The 18,609-nt window shown below is 53.3% G+C and overlaps 9 protein-coding genes across 9 annotated transcripts; 3 read left to right on the top strand and 6 right to left on the bottom strand.

The window, feature by feature from the left end:
• Nucleotides 1-1,384: 1,384 nt before the first annotated feature.
• CCOS01_09419 (uncharacterized protein) lies at nucleotides 1,385-1,708 on the bottom strand (the record flags this gene model as incomplete). The annotated part of the gene is made up of 1 exon (XM_060457578.1): nucleotides 1,385-1,708. The coding sequence occupies one exon, from the start codon at nucleotides 1,706-1,708 to the stop codon at nucleotides 1,385-1,387; it is 324 nt and encodes a 107-aa protein (XP_060312278.1).
• A 1,623-nt stretch (nucleotides 1,709-3,331) lies between these two features.
• CCOS01_09418 (uncharacterized protein) lies at nucleotides 3,332-3,820 on the top strand (the record flags this gene model as incomplete). The annotated part of the gene is made up of 1 exon (XM_060457577.1): nucleotides 3,332-3,820. The coding sequence occupies one exon, from the start codon at nucleotides 3,332-3,334 to the stop codon at nucleotides 3,818-3,820; it is 489 nt and encodes a 162-aa protein (XP_060312277.1).
• A 1,636-nt stretch (nucleotides 3,821-5,456) lies between these two features.
• CCOS01_09417 (uncharacterized protein) lies at nucleotides 5,457-5,636 on the top strand (the record flags this gene model as incomplete). Its single annotated transcript, XM_060457576.1, has 1 exon — nucleotides 5,457-5,636. One exon carries the CDS (start codon nucleotides 5,457-5,459, stop codon nucleotides 5,634-5,636), a length of 180 nt encoding a protein of 59 aa, XP_060312276.1.
• A 91-nt stretch (nucleotides 5,637-5,727) lies between these two features.
• On the bottom strand, nucleotides 5,728-6,290 carry CCOS01_09416 (uncharacterized protein; the record flags this gene model as incomplete). Its single annotated transcript, XM_060457575.1, has 2 exons — nucleotides 5,728-5,833; nucleotides 6,124-6,290. The coding sequence occupies 2 exons, from the start codon at nucleotides 6,288-6,290 to the stop codon at nucleotides 5,728-5,730; spliced, it is 273 nt and encodes a 90-aa protein (XP_060312275.1).
• Nucleotides 6,291-6,544: 254 nt separating this feature from the next.
• CCOS01_09415 (uncharacterized protein) lies at nucleotides 6,545-7,004 on the bottom strand (the record flags this gene model as incomplete). The annotated part of the gene is made up of 4 exons (XM_060457574.1): nucleotides 6,545-6,647; nucleotides 6,709-6,835; nucleotides 6,898-6,943; nucleotides 7,002-7,004. The coding sequence occupies 4 exons, from the start codon at nucleotides 7,002-7,004 to the stop codon at nucleotides 6,545-6,547; spliced, it is 279 nt and encodes a 92-aa protein (XP_060312274.1).
• Nucleotides 7,005-7,371: 367 nt separating this feature from the next.
• Nucleotides 7,372-9,364, bottom strand: CCOS01_09414 (uncharacterized protein; the record flags this gene model as incomplete). The annotated part of the gene is made up of 3 exons (XM_060457573.1): nucleotides 7,372-8,885; nucleotides 9,003-9,112; nucleotides 9,180-9,364. 3 exons carry the CDS (start codon nucleotides 9,362-9,364, stop codon nucleotides 7,372-7,374), a joined length of 1,809 nt encoding a protein of 602 aa, XP_060312273.1.
• A 1,130-nt stretch (nucleotides 9,365-10,494) lies between these two features.
• Nucleotides 10,495-14,668, bottom strand: CCOS01_09413 (PAB-dependent poly(A)-specific ribonuclease subunit PAN2; the record flags this gene model as incomplete). The annotated part of the gene is made up of 12 exons (XM_060457572.1): nucleotides 10,495-11,341; nucleotides 11,394-11,607; nucleotides 11,656-12,058; nucleotides 12,190-12,306; nucleotides 12,356-12,495; nucleotides 12,546-12,796; nucleotides 12,847-13,272; nucleotides 13,335-13,921; nucleotides 13,972-14,098; nucleotides 14,153-14,328; nucleotides 14,383-14,490; nucleotides 14,648-14,668. 12 exons carry the CDS (start codon nucleotides 14,666-14,668, stop codon nucleotides 10,495-10,497), a joined length of 3,417 nt encoding a protein of 1,138 aa, XP_060312272.1.
• Nucleotides 14,669-15,347: 679 nt separating this feature from the next.
• Nucleotides 15,348-16,339, bottom strand: CCOS01_09412 (short chain dehydrogenase; the record flags this gene model as incomplete). Its single annotated transcript, XM_060457571.1, has 3 exons — nucleotides 15,348-15,565; nucleotides 15,618-16,190; nucleotides 16,246-16,339. The coding sequence occupies 3 exons, from the start codon at nucleotides 16,337-16,339 to the stop codon at nucleotides 15,348-15,350; spliced, it is 885 nt and encodes a 294-aa protein (XP_060312271.1).
• Nucleotides 16,340-16,790: 451 nt separating this feature from the next.
• Nucleotides 16,791-18,406, top strand: CCOS01_09411 (NADH-ubiquinone oxidoreductase 30.4 kDa subunit; the record flags this gene model as incomplete). The annotated part of the gene is made up of 2 exons (XM_060457570.1): nucleotides 16,791-16,979; nucleotides 17,042-18,406. The coding sequence occupies 2 exons, from the start codon at nucleotides 16,791-16,793 to the stop codon at nucleotides 18,404-18,406; spliced, it is 1,554 nt and encodes a 517-aa protein (XP_060312270.1).
• Between the last annotated feature and the right edge of the window lie 203 nt (nucleotides 18,407-18,609).

The following is an 18,609-nucleotide window of genomic DNA, read 5'->3' as shown; positions in this document are numbered from 1 at the left end:
GGTAGGGTAGATTGGCAGAAGAATGCCGGGTCGTCTGCAGAGAGCAAAGCCGCAGCGGGGTTGGGGTTGAGGGGGATGGCAGAGAAGAGAGACGGGATTAGCTCAAACGTCCTTGTTGAACGCCTCGCGTCCCCAATGAAAGCTTTCGAGACACATTGAGAGAAGAACGACGTTGGCTCGAACGTTTTGACTTACCAAGAGAAGAGATGTCTTGTTGGATGGGTTGGTTATCGTACAGCTAATGGTTTGACGTTTTGCAGTCGATATAGGGTATCAGAGTGTTAGACAAGCGTCGCAATGACTCTGCACAAAGACTCAAGTTCGATTCGAGGTCGCGTGCTGGCGTTGGGGAAATGCTGAAGTAGTAAGAGGAGAGGAAGGCGGGGTTGGGTTTATGGCTTGCTTTGGGGTCAGAGAGGAGAGGGTGAAGGTCGAGAGAAAGATGAGTCGGACGAGCAAGCAAATAAGCAAGTTGTAGCAAGAGAGAGGTAGACGGTAAGATAGGTAGTCACAAAGTTTGTGAGGATGCGGTGGCCTGTAAGGTAGAGACGAGTCCAAGTAATTCCTTCTTTGCTCGTGGATGGATGGTTTCCTTCGGGAGTTGACGGTAGCTTAGGTGGTTCAAGATGTCAGGTGCTTCTCGGGTCGATCAACGTTCGGCAGTAGCTGCTCCCAGTTGGGCTAGTAGAGGAAGGCGGATTGGAAGCCGTTGATCGATTCCAGCAGTAGCCTTCCTTCTGTGTGTTGTTTGGAGGAGGACCGATGCTTCCCAGTTGATCGAGATGCGTATAGGTAGCTTTAACGTCTCAAAAGGGACGGGTGGACGAGAGCGATGAGTGCAGTACCTTGGTACGGAACAGACAAAAAGTATGGATGGTGTGAGAGATGGGCATCTCGTGCGGAGTCGAGGCTATGGTGTCGATATATTTATGAGAGAGACACATGCCTTGTGCCACTTACCTTGGCTGATCCTGGTGTCCGAGACGGCATGGAGGAGAGAGATACTTGGTGTTGATGACCAGACAAGTACCTCTCTACCCAGTACATGGAAGGCATTGTCGGTATGCCAGTTCACACACACAGGGTCACAGTCGGTCGGTCGGTCAGTCGACCATTGGACTACGAGGTATTAGCCAGCAAAGACAGAGAGACATGCCAGCCCCCCTCCTCAAGCTCCAGCGACGAGAGGTAGACTACAGTACGACTCAAAGCTTCCCACCCTCCCATCCAAGCGGCGTTGTCCCTGGCTTGGGGAGGTAACGAGCCAATGAGGAGTTGGGGATTTCACCAAGAGGCCGTGGTTGCGAAGCCAGGCGCATTGTCTGTCGCGTCTGTCTGGTGCCGTCCGGATGCGGGGTTGAATGGTTTCGGCACACCTCATCCATCAACGTGTCGGAGGCAATGAGGGGGGCGTGGCTGGCCCGTTCTTGTCCAAGTACTTTGTAGTCGTACCTAGAGTGCTAGAGAGCTGGATGGATGGATGAATGGATGGATGGATGGGATGGGACAGGTTACAGGGTGGAATGGATGGATACCTGGGGAATCGCTCGAATCTCGGGAACATCCTTCGACCTGCCTTGGGCTGCAGTAAATTGAAAGCTGGGCAATCTGAATGGAGGTAATCGGGACGACATGCACATCGGTGGATGTTTGGTGTTGAGGGGAACATTGACATGTCCGACATTGGAAACGTCACCGTGGGCGCCATCAGGAGAGGAAATCTCCTGACAATCTGAGCAGATTGGAGCGGAACGAACGACTGCGACAGCGAGCTGCTCAAGGTAGGCGGCGGCTATGTTTGCGCCGTGGGAGAATGCAACCCCTTGTGCAGTCGAGTCTTCTTGGACCGTATCTGTCTTTCCGCGAGTTGTGACATGCCTTGCCTTGCTTGCTAAAAGTGATACCTATTGGCGGTAGAGACCGGGTGAGACGGTGCCTGGCTTCGCCTGGGCTTGGATGACGGCACGACAGTAATGAAACGGGTGTCGATCGTTGGCTGACCTCGGGCTGTTAGACTGGCAGGGGTTTGCCAGCGTGACTGAGGTGAATCGGGGCAGCAGCAGCCATGTTCGAGTAGTTAGGTACTCAGACCGTGACAGAGAAGGCTGGTTGTGCCTTTCGAGATGGCTTGGATTGCTCCGCGTCAATACGGACAAGGGAAACGCCGCGGATGAAGAAGAGATGGATGGCTGATAGATGGCGTGCCAATCATGTAGCGCGTGGTGGCCGAGGCGATTGAATACTCGTGCGGGAGAATGAGAAGCGGTGGAAGAACCAAAGCAGATGGTCTTCAAATTGGATGGATTACCATGCATTTCATTGTCGTCTTCTAGTTCCTGTGGTGCAATAGGTTTTGGATGTTGATACCGTTCCCTGTGTTTGGTATCGCATCCAAACAAGAAGCGACCAGCTTCCCTTGCTCCTTGGCTGCTCGTTTGGCTTTCCCTTCGCCCTCCCGAGGCCAGACGAGAAAGCCCCGACGATGCCGATGAAGCCGTTGCATTTGGTCGAGGTACTTGATCAAAGTTGGGGTAAAGGTCACTCGCCATCGCAGCGAGCTATGAATTCAAAAAAGAGCATAGGAGAGACTGTAAAAAGACGTCTGGCAGATGGGACGGATTTGCATAGAGCGCTGTTCTCGTCTGGGACTGGCCTGCGAACTGCTCGCTGCCACCTGCTGCAGGAATGCGGGGTAGTGGATATGCACGGACCACGATACGCTCCATGGGCGAAAGACCCAGTTAATCCGCTTATGTAACCTTACACGTGCTCGGTATCGATAAGAGCTTGCTTGTGCTTGGGTCACTTGATGACCTCCAGGTCAGGGCAGCTTCACCACAGGTACCTTACCTACTACGTAGTGTACCTACCTAACCGGCAAGACCTTGGACAAGCAGTCACGCTCTCATCCCGTGAGGCAATAGCCATGGTTTCCTTTGTATCACCAAATCAGTCTTTCTTGCCTGATACTTCTCCCCCCGGAGTGGAAGCTGGAGAGGAAGCAGAGCATCAAGCTTGGGCTCCTTCCCACAGATAGACGCCATGGGGTGACGTAGCTACCTAGTTTCGCTCCCCTGTGCTTGCCAAACAAGCGCACTTGGCGCCGGGATTCGCGTGTGAGGAGACCTGTCCCGACTCCCGCAAATGGTTTTAATTCCAGCTCTCAAGACTGGCTGGGCTCGAATAGCCTCTATGCTGCCCCCGTATCTCATGCACCATACTATCCATTCGGGTCGTCTTATTTCGTCACAGCTTGACAGAGCAACATGATTGGTTTCACACCCTCGTCACTTGCCCTCGACTCACCTTGCCTCACCGAAACGACGTCAAAATGCCATACGCCTCGTTGGATCCGTCCGTTGGGGCCATACCGGCTCCCCTTCAGCCCGCCATGTCTTACCGAGAGGCATCTTGTTGGAATTGGGAACCACTGAGCTCGCTCAAGATATTGGGCTTATTGTCTCTCTGGCAGTCAGCGTACGGACTACCGCTACTAGTGCTAACTCTGATAAGCTCCTTCTACCCCAAAGACCTTATTCCCGTATCATCTCCCACATTTCCATGTTCGAGCTCGAGCTCAAGCAGAAGACATGTGAAGCTGTTGAGCTACCGCAGCCCTGCAGCATCCATCCAATTTGGTCCCCAACGAAGCGGGATCGTCTGCAACGGCGAGCCACCCTCGGCCCTCAACCGGTGGAAGATACGGACGACGCAGCCATACCAACGCCTTGGGCCAGCCATCCCTTGCAATCTGGCAGAACCTCCAAACTCTATCCTGTCCGTCCACGATAATTCGGCTATGGCTAGCCAACAAGTTTGAACGAAATGTGCCGATGCCGCAACGGAAAGTCGCGGTTCAAGACATTAGGGAAGATCCCCCTCCGAACAGACACGAATCAGATTTCATTGATTGAAAGAAAACACCGCACAAGCCTCTCTTTCTTGGCTCATATCGGCATCTTCAACATTTTCGCCGTAAAAGCGAAGACGCGAGCGAGATAGCTTCACATTCTCACTTGCGTATCCTTGGCCTTCCTAGGGTCTAATTTGGCAAGCCAACGCTCGTGCGCCACTTTGTTGTTATTCCCGAAAGCTCGGTAACCCGCCACGGCACTGGTGGAAAAACCACGGTCCCTTGCTCTCCTGCTCTCTACTTGCAGTTCCTTTCTGCTGGTTGATACCAGCAGTTCCACGATCCATCCATTTGCCGGAAATTCGTCCCGAATGAATCCGAGCTCACCATCCCCGGTCCGGAAACGCGAAACGGCATCTGTGTCAATGAGTCAATCTGCTTCTTCCAAAAAGGAACCAAATCAATAACATGGCATATGCACCTCGGCCTTCTATTCCCTGGGGCGGAAATGTCAGGAACCTCAGGTACCGCCCCGTCTTCCCAACCGAGCAAACATTCTAGCGCTCACTTCCATGCGCGGCCCCTCCATCCCGCGGGATGACGCTTGTCCGTCCCAAGAAGAAGTGGAATGGGGATGCACGATATGACCCCATCCACCGGGCGTGGTTCCGATGCTGCTGACCGCTTGCTTGTCTATTCGTACATCGTACACTACACAATCTGTCTCGGACCCCTGGTTTGACAAGATTGAACTTGCATATTTGATGAGCCGCACTACGTATCCGTACACCGATAGCACGAAGCGTCCCAAAAGAGATCTTCCGTATTCCGGCTACTCGACCCTGAGAAGCCGGGATGGCACTTCAGCTCGGTTATCGCAGAGCTCATATTCATGGACTAGCAGAGTCGCAGTATCGTCAACCAGCCCCCTCGCAAATCATCTTCTTGGAAACGTGGGATGACATCCTGGCGAGCCAGATCAGGCATCATCACTAATAACACCCAATATGGACTTCGTCTTCTCCCTTGTTTGCTGTTCTATCTAGACCAGTCACCGTGGTAATCACAGTCTCTCAATCTCATCCAATCGATTGACCCCACCCCCGTCACAACCCGGCCGCTCCCGTGCATTTCATATCCTTAAGCCGAAAACCCTCGCTCATTCTCATCATCTCGGCTTGAGACTATAGAGCCCGGCCGTGATCCAGGCTTTTGAGAGATGCGGGCTTTTCCAGACCCGGAATGGGCTCCTCCGGAAAGGAGAGTGGAGGGCCTCAAACATGAATAGACCATAGCCTAGCCCGAGCCTCATCATCCAGCGGTTCATGGCTCGGCTATGTTGTGATGCCATCGCTTCTTGCGGCTCGCTTCTTGGTAGGGAGGCAGCCCAGGATGGGTCATGCTGATGTTGAGGTATCCCCCCCCCCCCCTTCTACGGTAACTTGGCTCGGTAAAGTGTCGATTAGACCTTATGACAACATTTGATGGCCAAGGTCGATTTTGCGCCTTCATTACATCATATCCTTGACTCTGCCTACTTGATTGTACTGTTCTGCCGTGAGAAATTTCCGAATTGCTGCACATTAGTGATGTTCCGTATTTGATGAAGAGTTTGGAGTGCCAGGCATTGCATCATCACACACACCATTCTGTCTCGATAACGGTACAACTGGGTGTCGGTAACGTACCTTCCCTATTGGAAGCCCCGGTCTCACAATGTTTATTATACCAAGGACGGTGCAGAGCAGTTCTCAAGGACCCGCCGAGCTATCCCAAGCACTAGGTCAAACTACGTAAATCGGAGATCATAGAACATGGAACCCAATCGAGGGGGTACAGCATGGCGCTGTCGTTCACGGTGTTTGGGGGATCACTCAGTCGCCTTGGGCGCTCGCATGTTCTGTGTAGATATTGTCCTTGGTCTCCCATAGTGCCACATCGCTCTCTTGGAAACGCAAGTGAGGGCTATCTGGCGAGGTACTACACAATGAATGTAACAACACTAGCGAATTACATACACATCAGACGGGGGAACTCCATTGCAACCGCAATACGCAGTCTTTGTCTTAGATCTTCACAGATCACCTCCAGGTGACCAAAACTTGGAGAGAGGGCGCCTGGGATGTCATAGTGATCTAGCAGTGGACCCCAGCATTGCAGCTGATGAGCACCTGCAACACCTCATCTCAACTCGAACTCGCTCGTTTCCCCGCCGTAATGGGAACCAGATCTCACCACGCTAGTATGCCTCCATGTGTCGGGGACCTCACTGTGACCTGCCTTCGGCTCTGATGGCGCGTATAGCGCTATTCACCCGTGATTCTGCGACAAGAACAAAGGTCTTGACAACGCCGATGATGTGATACGACAGAAGCAGCTCGCAGAGTGGAGGAGAAAAGACTTCTCTGGCTGATAAGAAGCTACTCAACATCTTCATTGCGTCCGAGAGTGGCCATACTACTTCACAATCCCGACACAAGCTTGAGGCCCGCAGCCATACCTCAAAACGCAGCTAGAGCGGGAAGGTTCACTGTTGTTGTCAAAAGGTACAGTCACGAACTGTAGCAGACTGCAGCTTCAAGCATCAAGTTGGCACCTACACGTCTGAATGGACCACGTCACGATAGTGGCTTGGGTGGAACAGTGCAATAGGGGCAGGCAGAGGAGGAATAATAGCAGCCGGCAAAGTAGTCACGTCAGCACTGAGCAGAGTATCTGCCATGTAGCTTGGTTGCTACAGGTCCAGATACCAAATGAATGCCTTAGACCTATGGCGATGAAGTGAAATCGTTTCCTATGGACATGTCGATTACATTAGACAATGATATCGAGACAGGATGAAAGGGTGTGCTTACATTATGCGTTTGACTCTTGCCGCAAAGTGTGTCGAGGTTGAATGGAAATTAGTTGAAATCACAGAAACAGAAAGGAATGAATGACTTGCCATGTTGTTCAACCTTGTTTTGACGATTACCATAGCACCTGTCGAAGATTATTGAGAGTTAGTATAAGCTCATTGGGACAAAGAAGGACCAAAGGCTTACTTACCATGATGACCAAGACTACTCTCCCGAGTCCGGGAAATTGTGTCTAAATGAAGGGATATCAGTTCAAGCAAATTTGGAGTAGAGAAGGGAGGGAAGCTTACCATGATGATGAGTTTGATGGTCGGATCTAAGTTTGCATACTCAAAGTTAGTGGACGGTGACAGCTTAGGGTTGGATGGGGAGACTTACAGATATTGCTGAGACATTCTATGTAGCAAGCATATTGAGATATATAGTACATAGATAGATAGATGAGATGGAAGTTAGATCATAAGAGCGGGAGTACAATGACCCTCCCGAACGAGGGACCTATCGAAGTTAGCTGACCAAAAGGGGGGGCGAACGAGAGTGGGGGGTGAGAAAAAAGAAAACAAAAACAAGCACAAAACAAGATCAGTAACCAGGACCAGTAACCAAGACCAGTAACCAAGACCAGTAACCAAGAAGAAGGAGCCAAAAAGGACCTAGGGCCTAAGACCTAACCCTAGGAACGCGGCGGGTGATCTTGAGGGTGACTGCCTTCATACCCTTGGGCTGGGTCGTGATCGTGGACGTGACCAGGTCAAACTCAGGCTCAGGCGTAGGAACGGGCACGGGAACAGGCGCAGGCACGGGCGAACGAGGACCATAAAGCTCCAGCAAGGAAGAGATCGATCCAGATTCCTCGGCAGAACCAGAAGAACCAGGGGACCCAAAAAAGCTGGAAGTACCGAAAGATCCGGTAGATCCGGGGGACGCACAGTACCCAGAGGAGCCACCAGATCCAGAAGAGCCAGTGGAACCAGAGGAACCATGAGAGCCGGAAGAACCAGATGATCCAGATGATCCAACAGACCCAGACGAGCCAGCGGAACCAGACGAGCCAACGGAACCAGACGAGCCAACAGAACCAGAGGAAGAAGCGACAGGGGATCCAGAATACACAGGGGAGGCGGCCGGCGAATCCCACTCTGCGAGAGCTCCAGGGAGCTCAGGAGAGGCGACAGGGAAGGCGCCCTTGGTCCAGGAGTATTCCGAAACCCGATCCTCTTCCAAGGTCGAGTCCCAGTTGGAGATGGTGTGCGGCGTAGGCGAGTCTGTGCTGTAGTCGTGAGAGGGCGCGTACCGCCTCTGGGGAGCAGGCCAATCCGACAGGAGAGCCCGGATTTGCGCAAACTTCGCCTTGGCCTCTGCGCTGAGCTCGCGGGCCCGGAGCCGTTGCCGTTCAACGCTGCGGTCCAGGGTATCCATCTCACGAGGAGGAGGAGTACGAGGCGGAGGCGTACAAGGCGGGTCAACCGGATCACGGAACAGCGAGCCAGACTCCTCAACGGGGGCATCCACCGAAGGCGAGGAAGTCATAGACGAAAGCGTCCAGGGCTCCGGAGTCCTTAGAATCCTTTGCTCCGGGGTCCTTGGCTCCGGGGTCCTGGGAGCAGGAACAGCGACGGGGGCAGGTCGACGCTTAGCGGTGTAAGCGCGAGCCAGGTTGATTTGCCGGTCGGCAAAGGCCATCAACTGTTCAAAGTCAGGAGGAGGTCTGATGGGCGAAACCAAAGGACGGGTTGGCGAAGCCAGAGCAGGGTCAGCGGCGTCGTCCACAAACGGATCCTCCAGGTTGGAAACGGAAACCGAACCAGATCCTGGAGAACCAGATGAAGCAGAGCGAACCGAAGACGAAGGACTGGCCCGGGGAACCGACTCAAAGTAATGGGACATACTGAGAGTGAAGGCACGCGGAGACAAACGGGGAGGAGTGCAAACAGGACCAACAGGCTCCGTAACCACAGTTCCAACCGAAGGCGAGGAACCTTCCAAAGGCAGAGGACCAACCCGGGACTCAGGACCTAAGTAATGGGACATACTCAGGGTGAAGCCATGCGGGGACCGACCGGGAGGAGTGCAAACAGGTCCAACAGGAGCCGTAAACGCAGAACCAACCGATGGCGAAGGAGACCTGACCAAAGGAGAACCGACCGAAGAAGGACTGATCCGGGATTCCGGCCCTAAGTAATGGGACATACTCAGGGTCCATCCATGCGGAGGCCCACGGGGAGGAGGAGTGGTTACGTGCACAACAGGCTCCGTAAACAGAGAACAAAAGCCCCCGGAAGAGGACTTACCAAGACAGGACGACACCGTGATCGAGGGCCGGGTAGCTCCAGTCTGGGGTTGACGAGAAGACGAGCTACGGGCAAGCATCGCGGGGGGTGTCGGGGTACCGATGTACCGGCTAGAGAAGACTGATTAGCTACCAAGAAGACAAAAGACCCAGAGAGGCTGAAGAAGTGAGTAGTTACAGGATCGGGCGGACAGCGCGTGTGACGGCGGCTGCGAGAAGGCGAGGGACGCGGCGGAGGAAGGAACCGAGCGAGGCCACGAGGGTGCTGGCGTTGACGGGGGCAGGGACTTGAACCCTGGACTGCGGACCGGTCTCAGACGGGCGGGCGGCAGCCGAAGCAGGCGAGAAGCAGAAAGAAGTCATCGTAGCAAAGCTAGAGCATCAAACGATCAAACCGTGAAGAGGAAAGGAAGAAGGAGGTTTGGGGGCGGTTCGAGGAGGAGAGGTAGAAGTAGACGGACAGTGCACCCAGATCAGTAACACCTGATTGGCCAGAATGGCTCACCCCCCTGAGGGGGTGGTTGCAAGAACGACTGGTAGGGCTGAGAACCAGGCCTAATATGGTGTAGCGTCTATCGATAGGTATCCGCTAGTCCCAATTGGGACAGCGCGTCTGGGCTGTCAGATGGAAGAAAAATGGTATAATTGATGGGATGACGGAGGCGCAATCCAATATGAAGAAATTAAAACCGTACAATTGTCTTTATTATGTGTATTCAAACCTATGTGCAAGTTTTACCGATGAAAACGGTCTGTTGTGGCGAGAGATACCGCGTCGAGGGTGGAATCGGCGGTTGTAGTCGAGAGGACGTCGAGAGCCGGCTGAGAATCGTCGATTTCTGGCTCGTGGCATCGAATGGTCGCCGCGCAGATGAGATATTGTCGTCGAAATAGGTTTAAAAGATGGAGTAGATCAATGGGAATATTTTGATGGCTGATTATGCCCGCGCATTGCCGTGCGGTTGAGGTAGCCGAAGGAATAGGTCGGATTCGGCCACGGGATCCCATCCTTCGTCGGAAGAAACCATCGTGGCATGTCGCAGCGTGCATCGAGGTGTATGCAAAATTAGTTGCAAAGTACTCTCAAGACTTCCAGCTTCCTTTCGGTGTAATTTGAGCTCATTCCCTTGCGCCGCGGCATCGTGGTTGCTCATCGTAGCGGCGACGCCTTCCCCGGAATTAGGATCGAGCCTGCCGCCTACCTCGTCCAGGAACAGCGCGTAGCTCCTCTGGCTTCAAGATCTGTAAAGTTGGTCCCCGATTCTCTGTCAACAAAGATTCGTCACCTGGAATCAGCCAACCATAGCTTGCGGCACAAGGTTGATGAGCATCGGCAGAACCACCGCTAGACAGTAACAAGGACCACAATCAAAGGGACGATCATCAGTAAGAAGATTTGCTGTTCTATTGATACTGCTGTCTAACAAAGTTGAAAGAAGCGTCTTCCAAACCAGCTCTGCCACCGATGAGCCCTCAGCGTTGTTTCGATCCCCTCACCGAAGAGGCGAACCCTTTCCTGGTGTCCAAGTTGAGCCCGCCCCGAAGCCGCCACTTGACGTTCCACCTCCCGGAGCCCCCGGCGTAGAGGGTGCCTCGTTGGGTAAGGGGGGAGGCGTGTCTGTTCTTTGGACATCAGCGGCCTGTCCGCTCCTAGCAGGCGGCCGGAAGTTGACGTCTCGCCCGCCTCGATAGATATCTTGAAGCATCGGTTCCAGGATACCTGCATCTTCGAACTCCAAATACTTTCGGTATAGCTTCAAAGCTGTCCGAGCATCCTCGATCGAGTCGTGAGTCTCCAGCTGGATATCTTCCTTCAGCAAGTACCAAGCCAAGAAAGCCAGCGAGAGCTTCCGAAGGCGAGACTTCAAGAAGAACAGATCGATCGTGTCGATGACCTGAGACTTCGGTATGTGTATGTTGATTACTCTGAAATCCTGTTTGAGGCCATGACCGAGGAACTTGCAGCCAAGGTTCAGCAGGATCCAAAGCTTCTTGTAGGCAACCTTCAGCGGCACAAGATTGTGCTTGGATATGCGGGGATCCAGATCATCGTGAGTAATACCCGAGTACGATGTCAGGTAATCAACAATGGGTTCTCTAATCGAGATGTAGTCGTCGATGAACGGCAGACCTTCGTCCTCTCCTTGCCCCCGGACGACGGAAGCTCTGGCTAGGGCGTACACGATCGGCCGAATTGTCTCTCTTTCGCCGTCGGAGTTCATCTCGATTTCGGGCTGGCGGACGGCGACGAACTCCGTGTCTAAAGCGACGATGCTCTCTGGCCCGGGTCTTTCACTCGCCGAATCGAGCGCTCGGTACGTCTTTCCGTCGTTATGAGGGCTTGATGGGTCAGCAGGCTACCTATGACGGCACATTCAGGGAGGGAACCAACTTGTTATCTTCGTAAAGGAGGGAAGTATCAATATTCTTCTTCCAGTCCATATCGATCTTGTTATTTGCCTCCTTGATCTGGAAAGCAATTACCGAGGGTGTCTTCCACGGCGGATGGAACGAAAGGGCTTCCTCGGTGCTCACAGACCGAACAAGGAAGTCATTGAACAAATGCCATTGACTTGTAGCCGGGGCGGTTGGCTGAGAATGGGCAACTTGGACTTATCAGCATCGCCACTTCACAAGTAACGAGGATAACGTACCGTTGGCCATTGCGACCAAATGAGGCTTTTGACCCGGACCTGGGTCAATATTCATAGCCATGCCCACTAGCGAATACACCGTTATGTTGTGAATACCGCGCTGTAGGTGGAGCTTTAGATCCTCTCCCTCATAACAGAAGAACTGGCCGTGGTCTACTATGACGCCAATTTCTTCCGGAAGGAATCCGGGTGTCGACCAATAACGCCTTTGCTCCGAGTTCCCGATTGCTGTGTTCAACATGAAGACGGCGGGGATATTGTGGATGGTCTTGCGAGTTGCGATAGTCTGGTATCGCTGGCACCGACCACACCAACCCTTCGACGTTGTTTCTCTCTCGACACTTGACTTCAGGATTTGTGAAAACGTCACTTTCGGCGCTTTCTGACCCCGGCTAACGTTCTTCTGCGAGCAATTAGCGCTTGAACATGAAGCGAAGCAGTCGGCGAAGCTGGCCATATGCGAGTTACGGCATCCGAAGACGACAGCCAACACATTTGAGAACACGGACGAAGATCACAGTGGTTTGCACTTACCCCTGTCCCAGTTGTTTGCGGATACATCAGGTCGTTGACAAAATTTGATCCAGGACGAGTGTATTCGAACCTGCAGTTTATACACCGAATCGAACTCGTTGCAGAAGTTGTGAGCATCTAGAGACGGTCAGCTACTGCAACATTTTCCAACTTGCATTTGACGAACCTGCTCCATCATGTTCGAGCCAGGCGGCATGGAACGATAATCCAGGACAATCTTCTCCAAAAGGAACCTCGTCAGTCCCTGCAGCATCACCGTTAAGGTAGAGCCATTCGATTCTTCTTCCAGGAGGCCGAGATTGGCGGCTACGATACAGTCAATATTCGCCGCAGACACAGAGAATTAAGTCACAGACATTGAGGGTGGTGGCTAAGTGTCTTCAGCATGTTGGTTGCTTGACAAATTGAACCTTCGGCCTTTTGGAGCATGTCGAACAAGAAACCCAGTTCGCATAACAGACAAGTATCGGTAACACACGCAGTGGCCGCGTGTTGGAGAGCCATGTTTCGAATTAGAGGCGTAAAGTTCATGACTTGCAGCAAAGAATTGGCGTATGAGTTTGCGATATGAATCTCGAGTCCAGAGTACTGCGTTCTGTTGTAGAATCTAGACAAGGTTAGCAAGCCAAACCATTTCAGTGCGATAAGCTGACATACCCAAAGTCAAAGTCGTCAACACCAAACTTGCTGTACTTGATCTCAACATTACGGTACATCGGATGACACTCTTGTTTGGTAGGGTCGATTTCCATTTGCATCAGAGAATGGGCAACGTCGTCAACCTTTTCGTCGCCGCTGGCATTGCCGACTGTAGCCATAGCAAACTCTCTAGCTTTCTCGCTGAGGAACTTTGGCGCAAGGATTCCCGAAGCGTTTCCTCTGTCCAAGTTCCGAGTATCTTCAACTTGGTTCCTTCGAAGGCCCCGTGTATTCCGTCCATAGTGGCCAAATTCGGACTGTTTGAGGCCCGCAACAAACTGTGGCTCAAGTTTGGTCGGAGGAGCCCCAACATCAGAAAGAAGATCTGGCCAGGCGGACAGCAGCGCCTCCCGGTAATGCGGCATGCCAATAGAGTTGAGAGGTCTGGTGCTAGGTCAGTGATCGTGACATATGTCACAGAATCAGCAAAGAGAGGCGTTACTAACGTATCGGCAGTCCACTCTATGGTAGGTAGAGGCTCTTCCGGAGTTGCGAACTCAGTTTGAGAGGCAAAATCGACGAAGCGGAGTTTCGAAGGGGAGCCCCAGATGTGAATGTTATGATCCGCATCTACCAGAGCCACGGCTTCGCCAGATGGGGCGATTTCGAACATGGTCAGGTAGTTCATCGTATTGGTTTGCCGCACATTGCTAGTGTTTGGGTTCATCAGGTCAACAACGTGCATCTGGCCACTTGTGGACATGACAATGCTGGTCGTCGACATTCTTGGGTGCATTCTGACAAAGGCGGCCCCAGCAGGAAACGGAATCGGCGACATGGACGACATTTTCTTGATATCAAACACATTCAAGAACGGGTCGAGCATGTAGTCTCGTCCCTGCCGCAGTGAATAGCCGCAAGTGACGATGAAGTCATGCTGAGCATCCATATCGCTGATCAAGGCGGAGTGGGCGTTCCAGCTCTTAACGACGGAGAAGTTGACCGCGTCGATCAGGTTGACTGTGCCGGTCTCTGTGGCGGCGCATATGTATCTGCTTTTCTTCATAACCTTATATGAATACGCGGTTGGAACCTGGGTTCATCAGCAAGGCGTCCTCATTATCATACCGCCATCGAACGGACCTGCTTGACCACCTCTCCCTTAGCGAGGTCGATCACAAACATGGTGTCCTGGAATCCAGCAACCAGGATTTCGGACGTCCCTTTGGACGTAAAGCTCATGCATCGTAAGTCTTTCATATCATCTTGTCTGCGTTTGTACTGTTAGGCAGAATTCTAATGGGTCGGGTTCATGCTCCCGCACCTTATATGCCATATCGGAGGGCCTTTCCGCGAAGCCATGTGGATGTCTCGAGATCCAAGTACCACAACGCCCTTGTCATTGACGAGTATTTGTCTAACCGGGCCGTCGGATGAGGTATGGGCCTTGAAGGACGTATAGCGCTGAAGCTCGCTGCGGTAGAACGACGTGACGCGGCCCTAGAACATGATCAGTCTTTGTCGTCGGTGAAAATCAAATCCTATGGCTCGTACGTAGTCGTTCCCTGTCCACAGCAGCTCTTGAGCCGTGTCAAAGGTCATGGTCGACACGGGCGTCGCCGCGGCGTGGATGCCCGGAGGCGGAAAGGGGATGCGAGCGACCTATCAGCCATGAAATCGATTAGTTCAGGGTATGGCTACCAGAGGAGACGCGCGATATTCGCAAGCTAAGCTAGGAACAAGACGAGAAGAGATGCGAGGCTTGCGACGAAGGTGCGTCGCAACAGGCATTGAGGGGTGACGATGAGCTTCAACGTACCTCGTCCCAGTCTCCGTCCATTTTGGTCTGCGTTTCCTTGCCCAAATCACCATAGTAATGGGAACAGAAGAAACGACGTCAAAGGATGGGCGACAGACAGGTCGCAGTCGAAAGGTCCAGGACAACCAATATTGGTCACAAAAAAGAGCAGAGCACCTCACTAAACTCAGATCGCGACGACGCCGGAGCTTCGCGCAGCTTGAGCCTTGGGGGCAAGCGGGCAGAGACAAGGTGTCGCGCGCCCGAAAGCTAAGCCACTTGCATGAGCCGGACAGGGCAGGGAAGAGAATGTGGGGGAGGGATGCTGAGCTTCTTTTCCGACGTCTCTGCGCTTTCTCCTCCCCTCCTCTCCTCCTTAGCTTCTGGGCTTTGGAGTGTGACGACGCTAGCCGGCGTATTTCCGGAACTGGGTCGAGGTGAGACAAGCCCCACTAAACTTCTCACCGAAAATCATCGAACCATGGGTACTTGTTGTCAGGGTTGAGCTTGGTAACGTATTTCGTACTACTAATGATCTACCTTTCTATGGCTTATGTACCTTCTCATCTTTGTTAACTACCCAAAATAGCGGTTCAAAACTGTGCCTGATGGTAAGTATTAAATTGAAACTCGCAGCAGCGCTCTAATAGCAGCACCGACAAGCAGCGCCTCTCAACGGGTCTCGAAACACCATGGCCAGCGCGTGGATACCATAGAACGTCTAAGCGTGCCATGTGGTAGGGAAGTTTCCGAGTCTACCTCCGTCCACGGTTATCACCGCGCCATTACAATACGCACCAGCTCTCGAAGCAAGGTACAACATGACGCCTGCCATGTCTTGCAAATCGCCCATTCTTTGAAGAGGCACCATCTCCTTGGGGACACTGCCGTCCTCGGCGTAAAGCTTGGCAATTGGGGCCGACATTTCGCTCGGGAACACTTGTTGAGGGTCAGTATGGATCTGAATATTTACTGTTGCAAGAAAACTCACATCCAGGAGCAATACAGTTGGCTCTGATGTTCCAACGGGGCAGGTTACTTGACAGTTGCTTGATGACCAACGTCGCGGCCGCCTTGGATTGGCCATACGCCCAGCCACCGGGAGCGATCTTATTGAAGGCGGCAATGGAGCTCGTCGAGACGACCTGGGAGCTTTGTGATAGGTTCCCCTTCTTGTTACCAAGGTCAAGCAGCTTCACGAAAGCCATCGCGGTGTACCACACAGAGGTGACGTTGATGTCAAAGACTCGCGTGTAATCGGCCATGTCATGGGCAAGATGCTGCTCGGCCCATTCCTCAGCTGTCGTCTCGGGGGTGGGGGCTTTGACCTGTGGTCCGCCGACACCAGCATTGCAGACGAGTAGATTGACAAAGCCGGCTTCCTTCTCGATGGCTGCGGTTGCCTCTTTGAGGCTGTTCTTGTCACTAACATCGCAAACCAGGGGAATGATGCTGGGTCCCACAGATGCCGCAGCTTCTTCCAGGACCTCTTTGCGCCGACCGAGGATGTAGACTTTCTCGGCGCCATTGGCAGCCAAGGCTTTGGCCATCATGAGGCCGATTCCTAAGTGATTTAGCACTTTCACGGTAGATATGAAGCTATCGCCTGAGTGACTCACCTGAGCCACCACCAGTGATTACGGCAACCATGCCCTTGACACCAAAGAGGCTACCAGCTCCGAGAGCAGCGAGGTCTTCCTTGTTATCAGCCATTTTCTAAATCACAAAATGCAGAGATTTGAAATGTAGTTCTAGCTTTGAATGACTTCGTGGAAATGACTACTTATACGATCTGTCAAACAAGACTCATTTGTAATAGCACAGGTCCACGGGCTATCTGCGACGGCGGGGTGCTTCGAGTGCCCCTCCAAGATCCAAGGGAACGTCATCCATGAGCGCTGGAGGAGCAGCTGTGGCCAATGAAAACCATCAAAAACAGCAGCTATCGGTTATGACCAATCGCATTGTACAGAATGCGGCCCCGTAGCGGGTCCTTTTCTCGGCCAGCGTTCCGCCTTATCGATTAGATCTTCACTGCTGAACCACATTTTTTTTTCTGTTGCGATCCAGCTTCGAGGTTTGACGGTTGCCCGCGCATACCTTAATATTTTTACACCAGCGACAGGGAATTCGCACGATCCGGAACTCGAACAAAACCACAAACATGGTCAAGCGAAAGAGGTCGCGCGAGGACGATCTTGAGGCGAAGCTCGCCGACTACAAAAAGGAGATTTTCAGAGCCATCAAAGGCGCAAAGGGCCTCGAGCGTCAACGGTACAGCAAACGCTTGCGCGATGACAAGGCTTCGCCAGACAAGGCCAAGCGGTTGGAGAGGGAGATTTTAGTGTTAAAGGTAAGGGTTCACCCCCTCCCCATTTCTAAGTTTGCGCCGCTGACAATTGCTTCCACCTACAGTCCCTCGACCTCCAGCAAACCGCCGACGCACACCTCCACTCCTCGCTACTCAAGATCAAGCAAATCGCCGAAAGCCCCGCTCTCCCCGAAGAGATTAAGCAGGGCGTGCCAAAACCGGATTTGTCTGAGGAGGAGAAGGCGGCGCTGCATAACGTCACGAGCGGCTTGTTCAATCGCCCGCATGTCCGGGAGGCCGTTGACAAGGCGGTGCGGGGCGTTTGCCTAATCCTCAACGTACCTATACCAGACAAGAAGAGCAAAAAGGGGAAGAAGGATTCTGCTGCCGCCGCTGAGAAAAAGAAGCAATCAAAGGATGAGGTCGACGATGAACCTAGGGAATCGAAGAAGGCGAAGTTGGTGGATGCAAAGGATGTATCCGCGAAGCTCAAGGCCGAATCTAAACCGAAAGAGACGGTGGTAGAGGCAGAGGAGGAACCGAACCCATTTGACGAGATGGACGACGAGATCCCAACGGATAGCGATGCCTCGGACGGCGGAAAGAACGCAGACGTCGCCGACGACGAGGAGATCGATTCAGACGAAGAAGAAGAGGAAAAGGCCCTGTCCAAGATGGAAGCCATGCTCGGCGGCTCCGACTCGGAAGAAGACAGCCCCGACGAGGATCTCAAGGCCAGGTACAAGGCTTTACTGAGTGAAGTCGCCGACGAAGGGGACACGGCCGACGACGAGAGCAACAGCGACGACGAAGACGAGGACGAGGACGAAGAGATGGCGGACCCGGACTCTGACGCAGAAGACAGCGGCAACGACTCGGACCGCCAACGCCGCATCAACGCCGCCAACGTCTCCCTCTCCCCGGAACCGGAACCGAGCAGCAGCAGCAAAGAGAAGAAAGTCAAGCGCGCCAAAAAGCCCACAGGCCGGCCCGGCGAGACGACGTTCCTACCCTCGCTCATGGGCGGGTACATTTCAAACTCCGAGTCCGAGGCCTCGGACCTCGACCTCGCGCCGCCCAAGAAGCGGCTCGGCCAGAAACAGCGCCAGGCCATCTGGGAGAAGAAGTACGGCGCGTCGGCGAACCACGTCAAGAAGCAGGCCAACGGGCAGAGAGGGGCGGGCGGCGCGAGGGATAGCGGGTGGGATATGAGGAAGGGTGCCGTGGGTGCCGACGACGACGGCGGAGCGAGGAAGCCTTGGAAGAAGGGCGTTTCGAACCCGTTGGGCGGCGGCGGCGGCGGCGGCAAGGGTAGGGATCGCGGGGGTAGAGGTGAGGAGAAGAAGAAGGCGAGGGCGCCGCCCAAGAAAGACGATGAGGGGATTTTGCATCCCAGTTGGGAGGCGAGGAAGAAGGCCAAGGAGGCGCAGACTACGGCTGCGTTCACGGGTACAAAGATTACTTTCTAGGTCACGATGTAAAGCGAAATACCAGTGGAAATTTCCCAGTCAACTTTGGAAAGAAATCATTCGCTGTCTGCCTATGTGGCTACTTACTGGTATGCAAGCGAGATAGCCATCTCCTGTACCCCTTGATTCGACCAAAAGCAAAACGCATATAAGCCCCTAAATTCATCGGGCTCAGCACCGCAAGTACTCCAAATCGCTTGAAA

The sequence above is a fragment of the Colletotrichum costaricense genome (assembly GCF_030867565.1).
Source record: "Colletotrichum costaricense strain IMI 309622 chromosome Unknown Scaffold_9.1, whole genome shotgun sequence".
Classification (NCBI taxonomy): domain Eukaryota; kingdom Fungi; phylum Ascomycota; class Sordariomycetes; order Glomerellales; family Glomerellaceae; genus Colletotrichum; species Colletotrichum costaricense.
Note: the sequence above shows the minus strand (reverse complement) of the source record. Positions and strands in the feature narration are given on the sequence as shown.